Raw genomic sequence first — 26,247 nt, 5'->3', positions numbered from 1 at the left:
AAATTAACACTGGGCTCCCACCCACTTTGTGGGTCTGCAGCAGCTGTCTAAACATCTCCCTTTCTCCTGCAGACAAGGAGACTGTTGCTGCTACATCTCAACTGAGGGAGGGTGGAGTGAGTGGTGACTATTTTTCTTCCACCCCTTCAGCATCTTTCCATCTCTTTATTCAGTTTAATGGGATTTTCCCCCTAGAAAATATGCTTAAGGTTGTGTGGCCTTTGACAGAGAAAGGTCTGTCATCTGACACACAAGTGAAAATTGCTGCTGCATCTCACACCCATCGGCTGTATTGATATTAGACCTTTAATTATTCATTTCATGAGCCTGGTTTCTTTTGACACCTTGTGTTATTGAAACTGGCCCTTTTATTACTTATGCCCTGCATGGTTTTTCTCCCAGCTCCCAGCATCTGCAGCCTTAGCAGTGCCCTCATTTGCACATTCATTTTCATTTTGAGCACTTAATTAGGATACTTCAGCTTCATTCAAAATGAGAATGCATAAACAGAGGTTGGAAAGCCAGAAAAAAAAGGGCATTGCTGAGCATGTAAATGCAGTAAATGCTGGAATAATAGGGGAAGCGGTGCAGAAAGGAAGGGCATCAGTAACTATGTCATCAACAGTGTCATAGACTTCTGTCTCACCAGTTGCATCAAAATCACATTACAGTTCAAATGGAGCCACAAGTCTTTTTTAATAAGCTGCCTGCCATTGCAATTTGTTGCAAATTATTACTTACACAATTGTAATCAGTTTTAATTGTTTCTAACCATGGGCTTAATTGTATGTTGCTTTATAAGCTTCATTGAAACCCAAATGCTAATAGGGCTCATATTTACCTGTCCTGGGCAGGGAATTATCTGCTCCCAGTCACAATTTCCAATTTCCAAGGAACTGGGGAGTGGGAAAAATGAACTTTACACAGCAACACTCTAGGAATTTTCCCAGTCTCCACGGTAAAGATAACAGAGGACATAGCCCTATAGAGTGACTTCAAAATGACATCACATTCTCTCCAAACTTTACCCTCCCCAGTTCCCACGTATTGCCCCTGAAATATCCTCACATCTGAAGAGGCAATGTTGAGACACCTTGGTGCAGCTTATAGGAAGAGAGATTTGGGGTTTGCTATTTTATTTTCTGGTTTTAACTGAAAATGTTTTTAACTGTTACTGTAAGCCTCTTTGAACCAGGAGTAGAGAAAGAATATGTAAACATTTTTAATCAAATAAATAGTTGTTTGTAGATAACACATGTTACCAATAAACAAAGTACATTAAACTTCTTGGGACTAGGGCCGTGGTGGCGAACCTTTGGCACTCCAGATGTTATGGACTACAATTCCCATCAGCCCCTGCCAGCATGGCCATTGGCCATGCTGGCAAGGGCTGATGGGAATTGTAGTCCATAACATCTGGAGTGCCAAAGGTTCGCCACCACTGGACTAGGATAACTTAGTGCTCTCACATGAATGTGCCTAACAGTTAAAGAAAAGTAAAGGTAGTCCCGTGGAACATCTGATCATCACAGATCCATGGCATGACATCACATCAAGATGTTTACTTGGCAGATTTTGTTTTTGAGCTGGTTTGCCGTTGCCTTCTCCAGTTACCTACATGTTACATGCCCAACAATCTGGGTACTCATTTTACCGACCTCAGGAGGAAGGAAGGTTGAGTCAACCTTGAACCAGCTACCTGAAACCAACTTCTGTAGGAATCAAACTCAGGTTGAGATCAGAGCTTTGACTGCAGTACTGCAGCGTATCATACTGCACCACAGGGCTCTTTCACAGTTAAAGCCATCCTTAAAACCTTGCTCTATAGCCCAGATCACGTTCCACTGAATTAATATACAATCAGTGCTTCATTATTCTAAATTCATGTGCTGTGTAATTCTCATATTACATTTAACTGATGCACAGCCGAATGAGTGATTAAAACCCCACACTAATCCAGGTACTGGTCCCTGGTTTCCTTTGCAAAGTAAAGACATGTTGCTTCTTCCTAATATACAGATGTGTGTACATGCATAATGTATTGTGCATTCACTGTAACTTGTGGACAGGATTTGTGTGCTTTGCCTTCAGGAGACTGGTAGGAATTTTTACGTTGTTGCTTTTGATATTTGGAACTCCCTCCCTCTGCCAATGTACACCTGGTGCCAAATTTGATGAGTTTCAGACACAAACTAAAAACACTCAGACTGCAAGCCTAAGAACACTTCTCTAGGAGTAAGCCCAGAGTTGGGATACAGCAGGTTCTCGCCAGTTCCCGAGAGTAGGTTACTAATTATTTGTGTGTGCCGAGAAGGAGTTATTAATTGGGTCTGCTTTTTCGTTAGAAATTCCATTAGGTCCAAAAATCATAAAGTCCTGGTGTTTCCTATGTGTGGCTGGTTAGCGAAGGTAGAAAATGGGATAATTCTCCCTGTTGGGCTGTTTTAAAAACATGTTTTAGAAATATGGTAAAGTTCCTTGCTTAAGGAAAGTATCCTTCTTTTGATTTCTAGAAACAAAATTGAGTATTTGAAAGTATTAAGTATTTGACAGGCAGTCAATTAGAGGAGAAGTAGTTGTTTCTGTTGGCAGTAGACGATAGGATTTGCTATAATGAGTTTAAATTATGGACAGAAAGATACCAGCTGGAAATTAGGAACTGTTTTTTTTTACAGTAACAGAGAAATTATTAATGCCCCGCCCTCAGAATGCCCAGCCACGCCCCCATTGTGCCCCGCCCAGCCCCATTGGTGCTACGCCAATGTTTGAATCCCACCACCATGGGAACCTGTTACTAAAATTTTTGGATCCCACCACTGAGTAAGCCCCACTGAATAAAATGGGACTCATTGCTGAATAGACCTGCTTAGGGTTGCTCCTTTATTATTTCAGGTCTTTGTGAACTGACATTGAAAGCATGAATATATACATCATCTTTCACTGTTTCGCTGCTTGGCCTCCTCTTTGCCGTGAGACAAGTGATGCTTTTATGATGAGGCAGCTGACGCAGCTGATTCTATGCTATTGCTTACTTTGCTGATTTTCCTTCTGTAGCATAGGCAGATTCTGCATGGGCCAAAAACAGCGGTGTGAAAACAGTGTGAAAAAGGTGAACCCTTTTACACCGTTTTAAACCATTTACATCATTTTCACACTGTTTTCACACCACTGTTTTTGGCCCATGAGGAATCCCCCATAGAGTGCTTTTTAAAAAGTTTTGTAAACCACTGTTGAAGCTTCTTAGCTGAGACAGTAAGGTAAACATGCAAGAAAAAACAGGAACAAATAAATAATGAGAACGCTTGCCTATAATGCGATTCTGAAGTGGTTGGGTGTTTCTGGTCCCTGGTTTCCTTTGTAAAGTGAAGGTGTATTGGCTCTTCCTTATAAACAGATGTATGTAAATGCATGATGTATTGTTCCTGACACCTCAGGTTTAAGGATTTTTTGCCACATCCAACTCTTGTGTATTTCTCCACTGGGGGAACTATTAACGGTTTATTTCCGGCACTTGACAGTTGTGGGGAACAGAAAGCACATATCAGCTGCACATCCTACTCCCTCTCCTGTTTTATCACATTTGAAATGTTTCCTGAAAAGGTTGCTGTCCAGCAAATTTCATTAAGGCAAACAGACCCAGGGCAACAGCAGTTGCAAATATATTAAGTATTTAATTCTCCCTTATGAACTTGCCCAGCAGTTTAAGATCACCCCCAGAGGCCTTATTTGTTCCAGCTTGTCAATAGAAACAGGTAGGTTTTTGACTGAGTCTGTTTAAGTCTGTTTCAATCAGTGGGCTCAGAAGAAGATAGTTCCGCTCAGGGTTGCACTGCAAAACTATCTAAAATCTGTGAATTCCTTCAGTAGAAGTTGGGACACCCCACACAGCATTGTCTTAAAATTTAACTCTTTTCTTAAACATTTAGCTTCTCTTGCTTTTTAGTAATTTAAATTAAGGATCTTCCCAAATAGAAAACTGTTCCTCTACCATTTGGTAGTGTTTAACCAACAAACATAGTTTGAGAATCATTGATTGCAATTCTTAATCAACATGAATAATTGCTCCAAATTAAATAATGTGAAAGTTCCCCTGTCAGTTTGAGGTAATCAGTCTCTCAGTCAGTGATATAATTTCAGGAAATTTTTTAACAGGGGTGTTTGTTTTTAAGGCTGAAATACAATATTAGGCTAGCCTTTTCCATACAAGATATTGACAAGGTTTTCAGGATGATAATAAAATGTTCTGCAAGTTTTCCCCTGTTTGGTTCCAAAAACGTTGCCAAACAGCTTTGCTCTGTGGTTTCCAAAAACACTTTTACAATGATGTATTCAGATTAAACATTTCCTAGCCGGTTTCCTTCACAGTGCAGTCATATTTAAAACAATTTATCTTTCCCACTGCCATTTTCCAAGCCTCTGGCTTTCCACTTTAAACCTATGTGTCAAAATTTAAACAAAAAAAATTCTAAACAAAAAAGGATCTAATTAATTATTTTTATTTGCTATTTAACAAATTACTTTACCAACAAGTGGAAACAGTAGTAACAAATATTATATCCTCTTATTAAAGAAATTTATTTACTTATTGCAAAAATATAAGCTGGGTATCATGCAAGTATCTTTAGAGATGATGTTCCACATAGGGCTCATTATCACTTGATCAGTGCTTATTCCCTGCTGCCACCATCCTATCTTCTCAAGGTGGCCCTCCATAGCTGAAACTAAGCAACATGCTGATTCCTATTGAAGAAGACAGTTGTGCAGATGTCCTGCTATCAAATTTGGAGCTCTAGATGTCATACCCAGCACTGTGAATGATACCAAAAACAAAGTGGGATTGCAAAGACTTTTTTTAATGCTGATGAAATCAGCATCAGACCAGTGAGACCTTTTTAATAATAATCTCCTGGTTATATTGTGAAGCAGCTAAAATTTGAGTACTTTTCAAAAGCAGTGCTGCTGGAAATTTGATGGATCCAGATGCCAGTGGACTGGCAGCTACAGCAGTTAATTTCTTCACCAATAGAAAAGCAGACAAAAGCAGACAAGCACCAATAGAAAAGCACCAATAGAAAAGCAGACAAAAGCAGACAAAAGACCAAGGTCTATCACCACTGGTAGCAGTAATGCACTACTGCCTGACATTTCAATTCCCTACCATTGACCGATCTGAGAGAAACCCGAAGAAAGGAGCAGAACTACATGGTTTGTCAAGAACTAGGCTGACCCACAGAGAGTGAAAAACCAGAGCAGAAGTAGTAGTAGTAGTAGTAGTAGTAGTAGTAGCAGCAGCAGCAGCAGCAGCAGCAACAGCAGCAGCAGTAGTAGTAGTAGTAGTAGTAGTAGTAGGAGGAGGAGGAGGAGGAGGAGGAGGAGGAGGAGGAGGAGGAGACCTCTCCTAGGGACCCCCATTCAACTCACATTCAGTTTACCAGTTACAATCTGGCAGCTGGTTAATGAATGGACAGTCAGTGTGTCTGTCTACATCTACTTTTAGGAGCATGCAACCAGCAGAATACAATACCAGATGATGAAGAATCAGCTTCTGATCTCCTGCTGGGAAAATGTTTGCTTTGTACACAACAAAGTTGGGGGAGGGGAGGGCTGAATCATCAGCTGACTTCAGGGATCAGCTGGAAGTCCAGTTTTTCTGATCATACTGATCTAGTTTTCTAAATAAATTAGTATGATCAGAAGTATCTCTCCAGGGAATCTGCACAAGCAGCTTGCAAACTAAAACATAAAACATTACAACATTACAACTTGTTAATGATCTCCCACCATGGAAACTTTGCTGTCTGCCAAAGTTGCTAGGATGCAGCAAAGGGGAGGGGGGGTATCAGAAGCACAGCTGATGTCCTTTCTCCATTCCAAAAGCTTGGACTGCAGGGGAAAGGAGATTGAGGCAGTTCTTTGGAGCTCAAGCTCTCAAGTTTGAAGTGGGAAAACCAGAACACTTCTCTTCTCCTACCACAGATGTTGCTAGGGCTGCAGACAAAAGGAAAGAAACAATGTGTCTCTGTGTTTAATGTACTGTGGAAGAGCTGCACGGCCAGCATCAACTATCTGTTGTGGGTTTTCCAGGCTGTGTGGCTGTGGTCTGGTACTTTTTGCTCCAAGCATTTTGCTCACATCTATGACTGGCATTTTTAGAGGCATGTCATGGTAAGATGCATTTCTCTCCATGGCACAGATCTTACCACATGTCTCTGAAGATGCGAATCATAGATCTGGGCAAAACATTAGGAGCAAAAACTACCAAAGTGTGACCACATAGCCTGTAAAACCCATGACAGCCAGTTTTTCTGTGTTTCCTTTTGGACTGGGGAGCTCACCGTGGTGTAGTGGTTAAGAGCAGGTGCACTCTAATCTGGAGAACTAGGTTTGACTCCCCGCTCTGCCACTTGAACTGTGGAGGCTTATCTGGTGAACTAGATTAGCTTGTGCACTCCAACACATGCCAGCTGGGTGACCTTAGGCTAGTCACAGTTCTTCAGAGCTCTCTCATCCCCACCCACCTCACAGGGTGTTTGTTGTGGGGGGGGGGCAAGGGAAAGGATATTGTAAGCCCCTTTGAGTTTCCTTACAGGAGAAAAAGGGGGGATATAAATCCAAACTCTTCTTCCCCTCCACATTTGAAGGGCACCAAAAAGGGGCAAAAATCCCCTTCTCTCTCTTTTGTACTGGGGTAAAGGTAAAGTTTCCCCTTCAGTCATGTTTGACCCTGGGGTACCACTACAAGCAGTGATTTCATAAGCAAGCCGTTTTTGTGGGGTAGTTTGCCACTGCTTTCCCCGGCTATTCTTTACCCCCTAGCTATGAGCTAGGTACTCATTTACCGACCAAGAAATGGATGGATGGCTGAGTTGGCCATGAGACAGCTGCCAGGATATCTGACCCACAAGGGGCTTGAACTCCTGACCATGTGATTGGCAGTGCAAGCACTTAACCACGACGCCATGCGGCTCCTCACCCCACAACTTAAAGAGGAGTAAGGGGAACAATCTCTTTTCTCCCCCTCCCCTTTTTTCAGTGAGATCAGTGGCATTGCTTTTGTCCCTCTTCCCAGTTTAAGGGTTAGGGTTGGATTAAGGTACACTTCTGATCTATAACTTCACTTAGTGAAGTGGGTCAGAAGGCCATTCTTAAATTGATGTTCCATCACCTATGAGGTGGCCTCTAATTACCCTTGAAGCTTTCTTGTGGTCCCACAAACAAGGCTAGGATACAGAGAAGTGCTGAGGGATAGGGACTTGCCTCATCCCATAACCCACATGACCAAACTTTAAAAAATTGTTAATAAAAATTAAAATAACAGAAAAAAGAAACCAGAATTTTATCATCGTGACAATTCTATAGACTGAGAAAGGAAACATAATTAGACATATTACATGCAAACTTGTTTGACAGCTTCTCGGTTTCCTACTGACTTCTGTTCTGCTAGTTGCATTGATCCTTATTCACAAATAAGGTTTCCCTGAAGTATTGGCAACTCTTGTTTGTTTGTTTTTGTTTTTCACTTTTTAAAATATGTCTAGAAAACCTCATCACATCTCAGTATTAAATATTACATCCTGTTCAACGGAGTTCTTTTCATAAGTAAGTCACGGTGTCTGGCTACAGATTTAATCAGATGCAACAACATTATTTCCCCCTTGGAAATATAGTCTATGTAGTCAAAGCAGCAAGCAGCCCTGCTTAAATGAATGTCTTCTTTTTCTCAGGGCATTTCACATTTCATAGTTCGCAGCTTCTCTTTCTGAAACCCATAGTGTTGTGCTATATGACCCCACAGAATGAAAACTATGTAGAATGAGATTAATAAATCATTGTACTGGCCTCGTTACAAAAGAACCCAGTCCTTTTGAAACCAAGCCTACACACAACCCCTTCCTACAACCTTATTTGAGAGAGAACCGTTAAGCACTTAAAGAAAATAAATTTGTCTTAACTGAAATAGGTTCCTTTTGTCCCATTCGTAAAGCAGATTGCAGCAGGCTCCTAAAGTCTGGTTCTTTTCATTATTTTACATCAAGATAAAATTGCTGTATTGATCTACCAGGACAGAAGCAATACCATTTACAGAGACCGACGGAGAATCACAATTCAGAACAAAGTCTCAAAACACTGCTAACCCAGTGAAAAACTGGTGATTTTAGTCCAGTGCTAAGAGTCCTATGCTGCTTTCATCAGTGCTATCATTAGTTTGCCAAGCTGCATGGACAAGGCTATAGGTTGGATCCAGATTAAATTCTCCATCAGTGGAACAGAGCTCTCCTGCCTCCTGCCTCCCAGTGGAGCCTACCAGATATGCTGCGTGGTAGGGGATCTTGAAGAATCATAGAGTTGGAAGTTGTTGAACAGGCTTCCTTGTCCAACCCACTGCTCAATGCAGGATCAGCCTAGAGCAGGGGTAGGGAACCTGCGGCTCTCCAGATGTTCAGGAACTACAATTCCCATCAGCCTCTGTCAGCATGGCCAATTGGCCATGCTGGTAGGGGCTGATAAGTAACAGTTCCTAACATCTGGAAAACCTGATTCCCTAACCTAAACATTCCTGACAAGAGTTCATCCAACCACTGCTTGAAGAGTCCCAGATTGACTCAACGGGTGGGGATGGGGAGCTGCAGTAGAAAAAGTAAATCAAGGGGGATTGCCAACTGACTCTCAGTTCAAGGAGATGTATTTCTTTCTCCACATGCTGCTAATGTTCTCTGATGCTCAATGCAGTTATTGCCCAAATCACTTGAATTTTCCTCCCCAATGTGCCCGAAGCAGAAGTGTAGAGTTGTTGCAACATGATGCACTGCATGATGCTGACATAGCCTGTTGTAAATGATGTACCCTGCCCAAAGCATTTGTGCCAGTGTACAAAATGTTAGCATCAGATGGCTAAAATTTCTCAGCCGATACACACACATGCACACACACACACACACATTATCTACACATCTTACATTAAATCCCAGTGGATACCAAGTAGAAAATCAATCCTCTCACATTACAAGGGTGATTAAAGCTCTTCCTTGATATAATATGATAAATGACAAGGTTTGCACAGTTACCTGAAGTATTAACAACCCAATCCAGAGGGGGAAGAGTAAATTGGCAGCCAGGAATGTAGCAGTGCACCATTGCTGCTTCAAATGGGGTTTCAGACCATGCAAAAAAGGGAGATGTTAGAAACCCAACCACCTGAAAAATCCCAATGGGAAGACCAACATATGCCACACACTTTGGTGGCATAAGTTGGGTGCTGGCTTAGTAGGTGTTCTTGGGCTGAAAGTCCTTTGATATATCTGCCCGTGGGAACATCCCGGCAACATCCCCTGGCATGCTGGCACATCCTCCGGTGGCACAAGAATGATGGTACTGAGGAACATCTCTTGGTTCCTGCTCCGAAACGTCCCACCATCAGGGTAAGTCCTTCAGCGCTGGCATCAATGCTACTTTGCACGGGCACCAGCGCAACCCTTCCACCACTTCCAATGCAGCTTCCCCCAACATTTAGGATTGAACAGTAAGTAATCCTTTTATTGTATAATAGGAGTAATGATATCTTTTTTTGTGGGGGGGGGGAGAAGATTTCTGTCTTGTCAACCACAATAAAAAGAGGCCTGGAACAGGCCTTTAGTTACTGCCACAGCCCAGTCAAGAGATCCCAAAAGTATGGGATGCACGTTGGCCTTAATGAAAAGGCAAGCTCCTAGACAACAGTTACATAACCCAACAATAATTAGCCTCTATCAACAGAAGGTAAACAATGAAACACCCCGGTTTTTAAAGGAAGCTCTTCATTCCTGAGCTGTCTGCTCACCATATGCAAGCACAGGTCAGTCCCAAACCACAGAGCACGCACACCGATCCTGCCATGTCACTTTCCTCAGATAGGAATGCTAATATATTTTAAAAATATATTTTATCTCACCTGAACAGATCCAGGAGTTTACTAACTATTTTTGTTTCCCTCCTTGCAGTGCAAAGAAGTGACATCACACAAATTATAAAGGTGATTCTGATGCAGGTTTTAGAAGTATGCACTTCAAGAAAAAAAAGGGGGGGGGATGTTCCAAATGAAAGCGAACAAAACCCTTCCAGCACTGATAGGCAACCAGAATAGGATCAACAGGAAAAAAAGTTATCTACCTGAATTTTCATGCAAGGTAAACAAATGTCATCTTTAAAATGGGCACTGTTTTGCAAATATAGAGATTCTTTTCTTCTCCACCACTAGAAATGGTACTTCCAAAACTGAAATAACCAGCCACAAGATTATTTAGGCAAAAATTCAAGACTAGCTATCCTATGCAGTTCTTTTTGGGTTGTTTATGTTTGGATACATCCACATAATTTCTTTCCTGTAAATAAATACAACTCGGCACTCAAGTAGCCTTTTGATGCAAGAAAAGTAATGTGTTAGAAGGGGGGAAAATAACGTATGGGGAAACTTCACTTTCAGTCAATGTGCTCAGCCGTCAAGGTCAGATGTGAATAAAGAATCAGTAGCCACAGGAAGTCTATTTAGCAAATATGAGCAAGAAAAATCAAAGTACAGGGAACAACACCAGTGTGAAATGTAAAAAAAGAAAGAAAGCAGGGAATATGGCATATGCAGTGAACAGGAAAAACTGACTTTTCTCTGGAACCAAACTATGGTTGCCAGCCTCCAGGTGATGGCTGGAGTTTTACCAGAATTACCACTCATCTCCAGACTACAAAGATCAGTTCCCTTGGAGAAAATGTCTGCTTTCTCTCCTGTAAGAAGAGTTGAGGTGGCTTACAAGCTCCTTTCCCCTCCTCTCCCCACAACAGACACCTTGTGAGATAGGTGGGGCTGAGAGAGCTCTGAGAGAACTGTGGCTAGCCCAAGGTCACCCAACAAGAATGTAGGAGTGAAGAGACACATCTGGTTCACCAGATAAGTCTCTGTCACTCAAATGGAAGAGAGTGGAATCAAACCCGGTTCTCCAGATTAGAATCCACCTGCTCTTAACCACTACACTACGCTGGCTCTCTTTGATCCCTGCAAAGCTTCCGCCCCTCCCCAAACTCTGTCTTTCCCAGGCTCAACTTCCAAATCTCCATGAATTTCCCAACCTGGAACTGGCAACCCTTGCAAACTCTGGCTGTACAATTTGTATAGTGCCAACCTTTAATAATTTTGCAGTAATCACTCCTCCTGCTGCTACTCACAAAGTTAGACCTCCTCCTATCATTTAGCATGTTGTTATGCCATTAAAGGTTTCATTCATCATTCATCCATTTCGTATGTTAGATTAGACAGACAGACAGACAGACAGACAGATAAAATAATGAAAATTTCCAAACTCCCATAAACAGGGGTGTTAGATCCAGCTCTGGCTTTTTACTAGTCTAATAGTAAAATCCTGTACAATCTAAGTTCATTGAAATCAGCGGGCCTAGCATGGAGTAACTACACAAGATTGCACTACAAATCATAGGAACTGCTAAAGTCAGGCAAAAAGGACTGTGCAAACCACAAAAGCAGTAAACTGTGAAATGGATCCAAACTTTAAGTTCTCACAAGGGACAGATCTTGGGGGAGTGATACTATGCCCAGATTTAGCCCAATTCTTTTTTTTTTAAATCAATACACTGGAAGACCCAATAGCGTAAGGACATTAACACAAGTTACCATAAATGGACCAGAATAAATATACTCAATCTTGCCTTCAGAGGATATTTATTCAATGGACAATTGCCATTTACTGATGTACTCTAGAGGGTGAAGAAATGAGAATCTCATTTACTTAATGAACTGCACACTAGTTCAGCATCTCAAAGAAGAAATTTGTCCCAATATGTAATGTTATTGCACAGCTGAGAATATTTTTCACAGGAAGATCCTTAATAATGTTTATTTTTATACACTAAGCATGTAATACCTAGTAGCATAAGAAGAAAAAAAATGCTTCTACACACAGGCCTTATTCATGAAAGGATCCGTCTCCATTTACTGTGAGCGATAGTAGCCTCAGAGTAGACGGTTACAAACTGTGGAAAGTAACCCTCTGCAGCAAGGACAAGATAGCTTAGAAGACCAGACTTAACAGGCACCAGTTCATCATGCTGTCACATGGTGTTAGGTAAAAGAAATTACACCCCTCTATTTCACCATGGAGACTTTCCTTCAGTTTGAATCCTCCTTGTCTCGATTTTCAAGTACAGCTGACAGTGTACTCTACACCTTACAGCCACACATCTAAAGCTGATTCCGTATGGGCCAAAAACAGCAGTGTGAAAATGGTGTGAAAATGGTGTAGGTTTAAGATGGTGTAAAAGGGTTTATACTGTTTTCACACCATTTTCACACTGCTGTTTTTGGCCCATGCGGAATCAGCCTAACTGTGGCAAAACACCAATTGGCACTGCTCCTAGGCAGAACTAACCTTGGGAGAGAGAAAATGTGGAGTGTAGGGACTACCTTCAACTTTCCAAGTTCACTGTGGTTTCCCCTGCAACTTCTCCCAAGTTACTTTTCTCCAGAGGAATCCTAGAGCATCATGTCAATGCAATGACATCACTTCCAGGCTTTTGTCAGAAGGAACACTGTGTCATTGGCACAATGTTATTCCTTCTGTCCCCATCCCTGCCTCTCCCACTAGCTGCCATCCAATGTTGGAAATCCTTATCTGGCTTGAAAGAAGCCAACATTGAAATGTAAAGGAGATCTGTGACAGGTCTTTTCTATCAATTAAGGGGACCCCACACAGTCTCTTATGATTTTGAGTAATCAATTTTGTTTTAAGCTGTACAGTCTTAGGGTAGTTACAAGATGTCCTTAGGGTAATAAATGTAAGGCTTTGGGTTCACTACTGTGAGTTAGTTTTGTGGCAAGCAAGTAGACAGAAATTGCTGAAGCATGGGGTATATGTGAATAATAAAGATTTATTTATTTACAGGGTGGCTTGAAAGAACAGAGCAGTAGCAGAGGTCTCCAGATTATCAAAAGAGAAACCTGGCTGAGGTGCATAAGGTTAAGCTAGTTATGGCTTCATAATGTAATTTAATTTCTCTTTACTGCTTAGAGAAACAAATGGGATATTACTGACTGGCCACGAGGTCAGATCCTTTTATACACACAAAATTCCCAAAACATGAGCGGCTTTTTTCTTGAGAGTCAGACTAAATGGTACAAGGTCTGCTCATTACCACAGACAGACCCAACAACTGAGTACTCTATTCTCTTCCAGAGGTAGGGCAGGGAGAAAATACAGCTAACTATAGTTGCACACAGAGCTGCCCTTAGAAATGGGAATTACCAGACTATTCCTTTTAAGAGGCCCAACTACACTATCTTAAATGTTCAGACTAGAACAGCTATAGGTCCGGTAGATCCTTTTACAGCTTTTACAGCTCTGGCCCCAGCCTGGTGGAACACTCTCCCACCAGCTGTCCGGGCCCTGCGGGACCTTACTGAATTCCGCAGGGCCTGTAAGACGGAGTTGTTCCGCCAGGCCTTTGGAGGATCCAGCCGTTGATGGTGCCCCCCCCCCCCCATGGCCTTTACATCAGTGCCTTCGCCATCTGGGGTTTGCTGATCTTCCCCCTGAAAGAGGGTTTGGAAATGGATCTGTCGGACGCCATTGCGTGTTAGTTTTAATCTTTCTACTAGTTTTTATTTTACTGCTGCTTTTAATGGTTTTAGTTATTTTACTTGTATACGTGCATTTTTATCTGTATATGTGCATTGTATTGTACACCGCCCAGAGCCCTACGGGGATGGGGCGGTATAATAAATCGAAAATAAATAAATAAATAAATAAATAAATAAATAAATCCTACAGCTATAACGTTGAATGATTTAACAGATAAAATTAAGCAAATAGCAGACTTGTTTAAGGAGACAGGAATGCTTAAAGCCCAGAACAGAAGCTCTGGAGGAATTTATCTCAAGCCAATACAGACTGTAACTTCTGTAACTTATGCCAACCACCTTATGCCCACTCTCCCCACAAATGTGAAGGTTATTACCCAGCTAATGGGCACAGCCATTTCCCCCCCACCCCACCCCCACCCCACCCCCAACGAAGGAGGAAACTGGGGCTTATATCACAGCAACAATCATTTTAATGGTGAAAATGGGAACTGAAATTGGCAAAAGTAAAAAACAAAAAAAACCCTGAACACCTCCACCACTCAGATCGATTCTGCACAGAGCAAATACAGCAGGTACAGGGTGCTATATAATCCATTTTGGGGGAGGGGGAATAACCTCCCAAACAAGTCTGTCCTATTTTATTTCCTTCAACCCAAGTTTTACAGAAATTTGCTAAACCAGCAATCCTTTTCAAAAATCCTGGGTTGGAGTTGGTACCGTATGAACAGATAGGCAGGAGGCACTGCATTTCCCTCCCTTCTACTGCGCTCTCTACGACAGGGAGAATCTACTTGCCATTGCCCAGCCATTGCAGGGAGGCCCCTTTTTCCTTCTTTAAATTTTGCAGGTTGCATCTATGTAGCTATACAGGTGCAGCAGGTTGTATCCTGGGTGATCAGCATGGCTGTGGGGGTTCATTTCTTCATGCCTGTGTAGCTATGCCCGTGTTGCCGGAAATTAAAAAGACGAGAAAGATCTCGGTGTGAAGGCGTAAAAGCAACCTGGATTGTTTCCATGAGCTCCAGTTGCTGCCTGGTTGGCATGCACGCGAACAGGAAAACAGGAAGATGGGTTCCTTAATCACGACCGCAATTCGTTATGCATTCGCTTTGCGGAATTGACCTCAAACAGGCAGGATAGTTCAAGTAAGTGGGAAAGTAGTGCTTGAAAACCAAGAAAATGGGGAAGAATCATTTAACCAGGACCTGAGAAGCTATATCTGGACAAGAGAAACTGGCATGAATATGACCCAGTTTGATAAGCAACCTAACACTACACTTTGCAGTGCCTTTAGAAATCTAAAACCTTCTGAAACTGCAGAAACCCCAGTGAATGCTTTAACCCTCTCTGCCCACACTTCCTCTGACTTTGAGGATGATTACTAGGGAGGTCTGAAGGTCACACATACTTCTTTAATGTAAAGTTCCCTCCAGAGAAGGAAAAAAAAGTTGGAACTGGCCTTCGTCCTCCAGGGATTAAAAGTAGCTCAGAACATAAAAGATAAATGGAAAAGTGTCAAGGAGTGATTCAAACTCAGTGCCCAACAAAAGTTTTCCCAGATCCCCCTATGGCAAAAAAATGGGTAAATTGGCAGAATAAAACACGGAAACTGACAACCCTTAATGAGGGGAAAAAAATAGAAATTAAGCTCCTACTAAGTAGTACAATCAGGAACTCCACAAAAAAATTAGAAAGCTGTGTTAAAGATAAAGAGCAGTTCTACTTTGAGGTTAATAGATTAAATTCCCAGCTGGAGAACAGAGTAGAAACAGCCAGCTTAAAAACTCAATTGCAGAATGTACTAGAATTCCAGAAAAAAATGCAGAGTTAAGACTTTACGGGGGGGGAAAGGGACCAAGCTGTACCACCCCAGCTTTCCCTCTTTCCCATGGGAATGATAAAATATTTACTACCTCTGAACTATTGCAGTCTCTGAAATTGCGGTCTCTGAACCTATATAAAGTTCCAAACTCATCACCCAAGATATTCCTTTCAGCATGGGACAAAGTAAATCAGCAACACTGGTCCCAAGTGAATTATTACCAATGGTCCCAATGTTTGGGTTCTAGGCACGCCCTGACTGGCAGGTATTCAGACCACAGCCATGACATTGCTGGGGGTGCTGGAGCCATATGCTGCAGTGAGGAACAAACAGTTAGTTTGGCCAGGGATGCTTTGTGGGGAGTTTTTGTTGGGAGTTTAACAGAACTGGGGATTGCACCAAGAAGTTTTGCAGGTATAGGCATGCATGCAGCTGGTATGACACAATCACCCAGAATCTACATGCTTTAGATTTCAGGAAGGGCCTGCATTGGTAGTGATCCTGGTGGGGGCAGAAGAAGTGGACCTCGGAGTGGTCCTTCAGAAAGCTCCCAAACCAATACGTTACTTTCTTTCTTTAGCCTTTATTTCGCATAAACCAATACAGCCACAGATGCAGGCGAAACGTCAGGAGAGAATGCTGCTAGAACACGGCCATACAGTCCGGAAACCACACAGCACTCCAATGGAAGGAAGATTAAGACTGCTAGCCCATTTTCTTTAGTTTCACTGAGGAACGTTGGATGTTGCCTTTGGGTGTGGTGTCAAATAAGACTCCCAGGGAGTCTAGAATGATTACCATCTATCATACCCCCACTGAAGGCCAATAAATGATAGGATATTAGAGGAACTATGCTCGATGTGTTATGCTTCCTTCGGTGTAGTTATAGATAAGTTAAGTTGTGTGGAAAAGGCACATTACTAGCTAAGTTTGATATTAAGTCAGCCTTTAGGCTTTTTTCAGTTCATCTGAAAGATTATGAGTTGTTAGGTTTTCAATTTGAAGGCATGACTTTGATAAGAGCCCTTCTTATGGAATGTTCCCTGTATAGCTTTCAATGCTTTAGTTCAATGCCTGAGTGGTTGTTCAAGGGAAAAAAGCTAGGTCAGATAAGGTAACACATTATTTAGATGATTTTGTATTTGGAGGCCCTGCAGATATGAGTGAATGGGCACAACTCCTCCATGAGTTCCAAGAATTGGCTTCGTAGCTAGGCATACCCTTAAAGAGGAAAAAGACTGAAGGCCCACCACAGTGTTTCTTATTTTTGGGTATAGAAACTGATACCACAGGAGAGACTTTTGGATTACCTGCAGATAAGCTTTCAATGTATAAGTAGCTGCAGGAAGGATTATATAATAGTAGAAAGGTGACATTGAAGCAGATGCAAATAATTTTGGGTCACTTGAATTTGTCTTGTAGAGTGAAAGCACAAGGTAAGTTGGGTTTCTTTGTCTGTTAGGGTTTTTTCGTGGTGTATAGCAGATGCCAGATGGAATGTTAAGCTACCTCATCCGAAGGCCGTTTCCGCATGGCCCAAATATGATACCTTAGGGATGGCATCAGGTCGCCCCACAAACCTCCCTCCTGGAGGGAGGTTTTTGAAAAACAGCGTGTTCCCGCCGGCGCGGTGCGAACACCACCACTGGGAACACGCTGTTTTCCCCATTGTCCCCACCTCACCTCGGCGTCCTGCATCGCTCTGTCGGACTGCTGAGACCCTCCCTCACTGTCCTCCGACCCCTGGAGGTCGGAGGGCAGCGTGGGCAGGTCTTAGTAGTCCGACAGAGCGATGCAGGACAACGAGGTGAGTGTGGGAGGGACGGGGAAGAGGCGGCTCCATGCGGAGCCGCCTCTCCCGCACCAGCCTCTGCGGGGGCCGCTCACATGCTCCCGTGTGAACGGCTCCCACCCCTCCACCGGCAGGATTCCTGCCAGTGCAGGGGCGCCCTTTCCGCAGTGTGGAAAGGGCCTAAGAGTAGAGTGACTGGTAGGAAAACTGATGCAAATGTGTGGTTGGATTTTTTGCAGGGGTTCAATGGAGTGGCGTTCTGGAGAAAACAGAGGCTAGTAAGGCATGACTTTCAGGTTCATTCTGATGTCACCAGGCACTGTAATTTTGGGATCTATTTTCAAGGTCATTGGTGAGCCCAGTGATTGCTCGAAGCTTGGGAACAAGAATGGGTGCTTAGGCATATGGTCCTTCTAGAGCTTTTTCCTATAGTAGCGGCTGGACATATTTGGGCTATTGGAAAACTCAGTGGTTTTGTGTTGGTGTGACAATATGTGGTAATGAGGGTGCTTAATAAGCAGACATCTAAGAATCCTAGGGCTGCTCAGTAATTGAGAGGCTTTACGTCCAGAACAGCACATCACTGGCTGTGTGTCAAAGCGCAGCTGTGAAGGAGCAGCCTTTGGTGGGGAGTAACTTTTTGAACCTGGTGCTGGCTGTGTAGCACATCAGCGAGGGAGATGGGGCTGAGCACCTCTATGTAGAGTGTGGAAAGGCGATGATATACAAAGCTGGAAGAAGCTGGCTGTGCCTACAGTCAGGATGGGTCTGTCAGAAAAGGCAGTCAAGGGCAGGCTGTCTTAGCACAGCTGACCATTTAAATATCATAGTGTATTTAAATGACTTGGGCCCCTTCCACACACGCAAAATAATGCGTTTTCAAACCACTTTCACAATTGTTTGCAAGTGGATTTTGCCATTCCACAAAGCTTCAAAGAGCACTGAAAGCAGTTTGAAAGTGCATTATTTGCATGTGCGGAATGAGCCTTGATTTAAATAAACTAGTTAAACCCAAGCTCCTGTCTCATCTTTCCTTTGAATAAGTGTCTGGGGCAAACTCTGCAACAATAAAAAAATATATTATGAGAAAGCTGTGGAGTTCTCAATCGCATTAATGGAAAAAAATTGGAGATCCTGAAGACCCCACCCTCCAAATATATATATATATATATATGTGAATTAAATATTCTTTATAGCTGACTCAGACCTTAAAATAAAAGTTGGGAAACATAAATATGTGTCACCTGCGAAATAAAGGCATTACACAAAAACTAACTTTACTGGGGGTCAAAATATGAGGTTATAATTATAATTAGAGACCTACAATTGTTTTCAAGCAACTGGGCCTAGAACTCATTGCGAATGCCAATCACCAAGCTAGAATTGCTAGTCCAAAGCAGAGAAACTGAATGCATGCCTTAATGGTACAGTAACATTACTTATACTACTTCATACATCTATATCATCTACCCAGTGATACTGTGTGAACCAGTTTTTGTTGTACAGCTTTGTGGGATTTAACAGAGCTATGTACAGAAGATAGCTACACAGAGAAAGCTGAAAATCAACAGGCTGGATACCGACAGAATTTTCGCACTATCTTGCACCATCCCCATTCTTATCACAATCTCAGACACACATGATTTTTGTCGATTAGGGTCCCATTGTGGCCAAAGTAGTGAATGGGTGGGCAAAAGCAGGGGAAGGACAATGCATGAAAAATGACACATTTAGTGGGGTGTATAAATCCACAACTTTATTAATAATAGTTGAGCAGGTATGGCTTGGCATGGGGTGCTGGATTTGGCATCAAACAACCTGTCTTATGACCAACGAAACCCCTGCCTGTGCACACCAATGAAATCTCTCAGCCTGCCTTGCTGAGGAGACACTATTGAGATGGCAGATCAGCTGGACTGCACATAGGCACATGACACAGCTTGTTTCCCTGTCACCTGAGGATGCTGCAAGTTTGACAGCCTCTGAGCTGAGCATGCTTTCTGCCAGTCTATGCCCCTAAAGTCCCTTAAACTGACCCCTGACCAGGAGTGTTGATCACACAAGCTCAATCCTCCCCAAAATTTAACCCACCCCAAGTTGTGACAACAGGAGTCCCTATTGTCACAAATATAGTGAATCAAACACAAATCCACTAATAACTGATAACCAGGGGAAGGAGGGAGGGGGAAACAGCCAGCACAGATAGAGGACGGAATGTGGCAAAGGATTATTTTATGGAAGGGGACAAACTAAAGGAAAAAACTTTCCCTCTGAGGTCCACAAGTCCAGCCAACCCCAGGTCTTGCCCAGCTGGCCCCAATTGGCCAGTCTGCTGTGATTTTGTAAGTATCTGTCACAACTCCATTATAAGAGGGTTAATTGTCTGTACATATACAAGTTGCTAAAGTCACTGTTTGTGACCTGATCTATTGATTAGCTATCGGTCAGTGAGATAGCCGTTGCTTACATGTTAATGAGCACATACATCTGAAGTTATAAAGTTAACTCTGTTTCTTTGAGCAGACACGACACCAGAGAGGAGACACGTGATGGATGACATCATGTGAGATGGGTAGGAAGATGTATCCGAACGTACAGTATATAGATGTGTAACAGGAAAGAAAGGATTTCTTATTTTATCTCCATGCAACCCTCCATTTATAGTTAGTAAACTCATTTATAAAAAGCAACTGAGCGTCTGTCTCTTCTATTCTACTGTGCTAATATACTCAACACAGATGTGCAGATAGGCCCTTTAAAGGCAGCACAAGGCATACAGGCCCCTTAATGCAGTGGTTCTCAACCTTCCTAATGCCACGACCCTCTAATACAGTTTCTCATGTTGTGGTGACCCCCAACCCTAACATTTATCCATTTTACAGATGGAGAACACTGATGCAGAGAGTTTTAGGTGACTCCTGTGAAAGGGTCGTTCAACCCCCAAAGGGGTCCCGACCCACAGGTTGAGAACTGCTGCCTTAAGGGGATACCCATGCACAGGAGGTCCACCCCCGGCTCTTAATAACTATCCCTATGAGAAGCAAAAGAGGCTCCCAAGGTAAGTCTACAGGCCAGATGATTGTCAACATTGCAATATTTGATGGCCACAGAGGGACCCCTCATTAAGTTTTGCCACGGGGCCTGGAGTTCTTCCATAAATACAGTTGATCTCCATCTCACAGAGATTAGCTCCTCTTGAGGAAATGGCGGCTTTGGAAGGTACACTCTGTGACACCACATCCCTGCTGAGCTCTCTTCCCAGGCACCACCCCCAAATGTCCAAGAATTTCCTGAGCTAGGTTTGGCCACCTTACCTTCAATCCTTCTCAGCAGCAGCCCAACAGGAACACACTATAGATACCTTCGTATATCAGCTCAATAAAATCTTACCATCACAAGTGGGAAGTGGGTGGCTCCACCAATGATTCTTTTCACACAGCAGAGGCTCTTCGTGGTTCAGTCTGTAACCCGGGTCACATCCAAATGATACTGTTGACCCAATGGAAAAGTCATGCCCATAACGACGACCATGAACAGGTATGCCAGGATCCAGACAAGAGTAGGTGTTAACTGTTACACCTGAAGTGCAAGAAAGAAGTTTCCAAAGATTAAATGAGGAAAGATATCCTTCAATCCAGGGAAAGGGGAAATCATTATTAGTACCGAAATGTATGTTGATCCATATGCCATATACCACTATATTTTATTTTGGTAAGAAACTGCTTGGCAGGGGATTTGCAGGAGTGGTATGCGAATGAGGGTATTAATATGCACATTTTATCGAATAATATGAACCAGAGTGTGAGTGTGCGTGTGTGTGTGTGTGGGGGGGGGTGACAGAGAGAGAGGGGCGAGTGGACAATGGACAGATAGAAGAAGCTTTAAACAGCAAACAGACTATGAAGTTTTATTGATCTCCACACCAGCCTGTCTGTATGTTTGTTTGTTACGTAGAAATAAGTTATTTCTTTATCACAGACATATAATATTCACATTTTTCTTTAATAGAGTTTTTCCTGTCCATAATACAAAGGTTTGAAAACAGTACTAATACAAATCTAATGGAATATTGAGTGTCTTTGACACAATGCTAGTGAGATTAATTTCACACTAAATCCATATCTATAGTGTATAAGTGCAATAAGACCTCAATCAAGGAACATACACATTGTACAGAAGTACTTAAGACTGAGTTTGTTAACATGATTTAGAATTTCAGATTTTTACTGAAAGGTATTTTCAGCTCTTACAGGTTCACCAAGTGCAGATACGTCAGTGGTCAAATTACAGTCATGTTTGCACAGCACTCTCTACTTTCTCACCTGGAAAACATTTGCCATTCTTTCCTCATTTTTATAGATTTTTGTTCTGTATCAAGTCTCTCTTTTAATGATGAAAACATGGAGGTGATGTGTTTAGGCATATCAGCACGGCAAGTTCTAATTAAAATCTTACTTAGTCTATTGACCTTATCTTAAGGAAGTCACTGCCTTTCAGATTCACACTTCTCATATTCAATGCAAGGAACTTCTCAAGTTCATATTGTGGAAACTGTTAATAATGTATATGAAGTGATATGAACACTTTACCAACCCACCAGCCCTGTAAGGAACTCCTGATGGTCTCCTCTTTGCATTTAATTATCATAGCAGCCGAATGGGGTAGGTTAGGCAGAAAGACAGTGACTTATTTCTTTATTTATCATCTGCCATTCTTGCTGTGACTTTACAAAGACTGCATAGAGCAAACTAATGGAGCCAGATAACCAACAAGCAGTGTGATAGGACTAGGCACACAAAAATTAGAAACAATTCAAATAACGACAACAAATCAGATTCTATATGTCATAAACAGTGAAAAAAAAAGAATAGAATTACAAAAGTAGAAAATCATACAGTAAGAACAATATGATACATACAGTGAATGGTGAAACAGACTATGGTCATGTCTTTTAAAAACAGGGGCCATTCATTCTGTCAAACTACAGTCTTATTACCTTTATTCTGCTCCAAGGCCACCCAGTGAATTTAGTTTTCACTGGAGATTTTAACTGGAGCCTCCCCACTATTTGTCTAGTGCTCTAACCACTATACCACACCAGCTTTCACCATCCTTATCAGCAGTAGGTTGGTATATGATGAAGATATATAATACCTGATATTTGGTCATTGACCATAAATAAAGTCTTCTATAATACCTGAATTTTCCAAATCAGTTTTACCTCAACTCTGCTGTTAATGGCATGTTAACTGTAGGAGAAAATTAACTCTCTTCAAAAGAGTTCTCTTGGGGTAAAACTGTGTAGATTCACACAGTCAAGACACACACACACAAAAACCCCAAGTACCTACAAATGAAGAACACCTCCAATCCTTATTTTGATGTCTAGCTCAATTGCTGTGAGTTTATTGTTTATAACAGATATAGATTTTGAAAATAAGCTTTTGGCATTTTTATAGCTTCTTAATGCATTTTACAATAATTGAACTAGTGTTTGCCACTCTGGCAACACTGCTGAGGTGGGAAAGTCAATTCGGGAAAATAGTATTTTCTTGACTGTTGCTTTTAACAAGTGCCATTAGTGTTGTATAATTGTGTCAAGTACTGAATGCAAGAAACTGCAAAACGGACGCTCTTACCTTGTGCAGAAACATTCAACAAACCCCAGGTTTTATTAGTGCAAGAATGTCTCTGTATTTTCCCAATGTCTTTAAACTTGATTTTTAAAAAAATTGGCATGATAAAGGAGCAAGAATTTAATCAGTGGTTTTTTTAAAAAAAATAGCTTTATCGGAGGTCAGTATAAGTAAAGCAGTTATGAAGATATACCAGAAGCCAAAAACTAGCTGAGATCTGCACTAGCAAGGCAATTCAGTTTTATAGACTCCTTTTAAACATGGCTCAACTTCTTAGCAATAAATCTTCTCCCTCTCTGTGCTGTTATCATAAATAGTCTGAGCTTTGTCTCCTAGTTGAAGTTGACCCAGAACATGGACGCTGCATTTTAGAGCACATACCGTGTTTCCCCGAAAATAAGACAGTGTCTTATATTAATTTTTGCTTCCAAAGATGCGCTATGTCTTATTTTCAGGGGTTGTCTTATTTTTCCACTCCACAGCTGCATGCTCTGGTGTTCTGTTCGACGGGCATGCTTCCAAACAAAAACTTTGCTACGTCTTACTTTCGGGGGATGTTTTATATTTAGCACTTCAGCAAAACCTCTACTACATCTTATTTTCAGGGGATGTCTTATTTTAGGGGAAACAGGATAGTAAGGGTGAGTCCCCAAGCCACCTAAAGGGTCACTCAGTGGCCAAAGTTGCTCATGGGTTGAAATAGATTGAACTGACGCTCAAATAAATCAAATGCCAAGTCATGGGGAAGCATGCAGGGTTCTCTTAGGCCCCTTCCGCACACAAAAAATAATGCATTTTCAAACCACTCTCACAACTGTTTGCAAGTGGATTTTGCCATTCCGCACAGCTTCAAAGAGCACTGAAAGCAGTTTGAAAGTGCATTATTCTGCATGTGCGGAATGAGCCTTAACAAGGTAATTGTCCTGCCATCCCTTTCTAGACAGACAGAAACTGCCCCAGTAATCATAATAACCAAAGTGGGAAAACCATGAACATAATACATTTCAAAATTCTCAGCAGATTGTTGACTCCTGGCTAGCACAACATCAGTTCAGAATAGTTATTTTCTGTCTAATCATAGAACTGTTATGGCTCAATTGATTGTCCTTATACTCTAATTAAGAAACAGCACTGTATTTCTCAAAGACCAAGAAAATTAAGAAAGTAACCATTTTTTTAACAAAAAACATAATTATCTTGGGGAGTTTTTCTTTATCGAGGAAAAAACCTTTTTCTGTAATAAACTGAATACAGTGCAAGCAAGCTACATTTGAAATGTCCAGCGGGAGGGGGGGATCCATTTATTTTGTTGGTTTAAAGAAGAAGAGTAGAAACATTACGTCTGGTACAAAGCAGCATCCTGTAGACATAAAGAGGTGTAGAAATGGCCAAAAAATGTCTATGTCCTGTGTCATTCGATACACTTTTCATGAATGTGGCCCTTTCTGCATAACCAAAATAAGCTGTCCTGGGCATGTTAAAAAAAAAAAGAACCACAGGACAAAATAAATAAACAAAATGTCTGAGGAGGGAGAAGGTTCTTTCTCCCACCCAAGCAAAATAGCTCTCACTTTCATTTCTCCCGCCGGCCATTTTCTGCTGCTTGAAAACTACTTTGCAGCCACCCGTGGACACTGTGCCCATGCTTTTTAGCTGAAAAAGTACATGGTTCAACTCAGTTCATGCTGCCAATTGGGGCGATATATAGCTTCTCCCCCTTCCCCCACCCCGATGAGCCTGTCTTCAAAGACAGCTTCTTCTCCTTGGAAGCTCCGCTGTGCCTGCCATTTGCTAAAATTGCCTGGGACATTTCTTTCTGCATGCATCATACCTGTGCTTCTTTTTAGTTCAAAAAGCACATGGTTCAACTTCAACAATATATAGTTCTTTTTTTTCTTTTCTTTTTCGATGAGCTGTCTTTGAAGACACAAACACATGCATATGAGAATCATGGGTGATTCTCATATCACCCGTTCCTGTCTTCAAAGACAGCTCGTTGAAATGTTTTTTTTAAGCAAAAAAAACTATATATTGCCAGAATCGGCTGGACGAGATGAGTTGAACCATGTGCTTTTTCAGCTAAAAAGAAGCATAGGCATGCAGAGGAAACATCCCAAGCAACTTTAGCAAATGGCAGTTGCAACAGAGCGTTCAAGCAGCAGAAAATGGAAGGGAGAAAGCAATAGTGAGAGCTTTTTTGATTGTGTGGGAGAAATAAGTCATCTCCGGAACTCCGCACAACAAGCAGGAGATGATTTTAAGCTGACATGGCCAAAAAAGAGTTGCAAGTTTAGCATTTTCTGAAAAACCCAGGTTGAGCAGAAACAAACTGTCTTGTAGGTATCTTGGGGGGAAAACTGTCCCCTCCCTAACGCCTTTTTCCCATCCTCAGGATGTTTTATTTGTGATGTGCAGAAAGGGCCTATGTCTCAGCCTATGTCATATAACTAAGTTGAGAAGATAGGACATCATAGTAAATGGGTCAGTACTGATCCCAATTCACCTCATGCAGACAAGGACCCACAAATATATGTGAAAAGATTAAAAAATATACTGCTGTATTTCAGTCTTATGCAAAACAGGAAACTCACACATTAAGGAAAGCAGCATTTACTTACTTTCATAGTGGATCTTGAATCCGTTATTAGAGCGGCTATTGTCTGTTGTAAAGAGAAGATAAATGAAATTGCTGCTACTGAACAAAAACTGGGGGACTTGTGTGCCATTGTAAGATCCTAGAAGAGGTGACAAAAGGTTGGGTCCATCATGCACTTCTAGAACATCATAATTCAGTTCTGTCTGGAATCTATAATGGAGAAACAGATACAGACATAAAATATACCCAAAGACTACATGCAGAGAAAATGGTCAAAATAGAACGTACTCCCTATTTAGTACTTTATGTTCTCAATTTTGCTCATATTAAACTACCCAAATACCAGTGATGATGTATAGATCTTTCTCCATTATTTCTACTGCGTTTTCCACTATTTTACCAGATTCTGTTGAAATTTTGCAGATTGTCTCAGTTACCCATGGAGTATCTCAACTTCTCTTTGCAGACTGAGCTGGGAAACTAAATGTCAACCATGTAAGGAACATTATTACTTATCTTGGACTTTACCTTGAGGTTTTAGATGTAAACAACACTCCCACACACACAAAAAAGTTTGTTACTGGGAACTTAAAAAAAAGCACAACATAAATAAAAACATACCAATTTAAATGGCACAGATATTATGAAAGCATTTTTCTTTTCTTTTTTAGTTTCCTATCCACATGAAACCATCCTAATTGTTGGATAAAAGCATTTATTACACAATGCAGCTCAAAGCAGATAATTGTTAAGTTTATGCATTGGTACACTTTCTAAGGC

General features: G+C 41.7%; 1 protein-coding gene across 1 annotated transcript in view; it reads right to left on the bottom strand.

The window, feature by feature from the left end:
• Positions 1-26,247, bottom strand: part of CSMD3 (CUB and Sushi multiple domains 3) — a 751,931-nt gene that overhangs the window by 239,746 nt on the left and 485,938 nt on the right. The window contains exons 17-18 of the mRNA XM_048507427.1: positions 25,490-25,677; positions 20,626-20,814 (exon numbers count right to left, since the gene is read on the bottom strand). Of these exons, the coding sequence (XP_048363384.1) occupies positions 20,626-20,814; positions 25,490-25,677 (377 nt within the window). The remainder of the gene's footprint in view (positions 1-20,625; positions 20,815-25,489; positions 25,678-26,247) is intronic.

This window comes from Sphaerodactylus townsendi, linkage group LG09 (genome assembly GCF_021028975.2).
Source record: "Sphaerodactylus townsendi isolate TG3544 linkage group LG09, MPM_Stown_v2.3, whole genome shotgun sequence".
Lineage (NCBI taxonomy): Eukaryota > Metazoa > Chordata > Lepidosauria > Squamata > Sphaerodactylidae > Sphaerodactylus > Sphaerodactylus townsendi.
The sequence above is the reverse complement of the archived record's forward strand: the minus strand, read 5'-3'. Positions and strand labels throughout refer to the sequence as shown.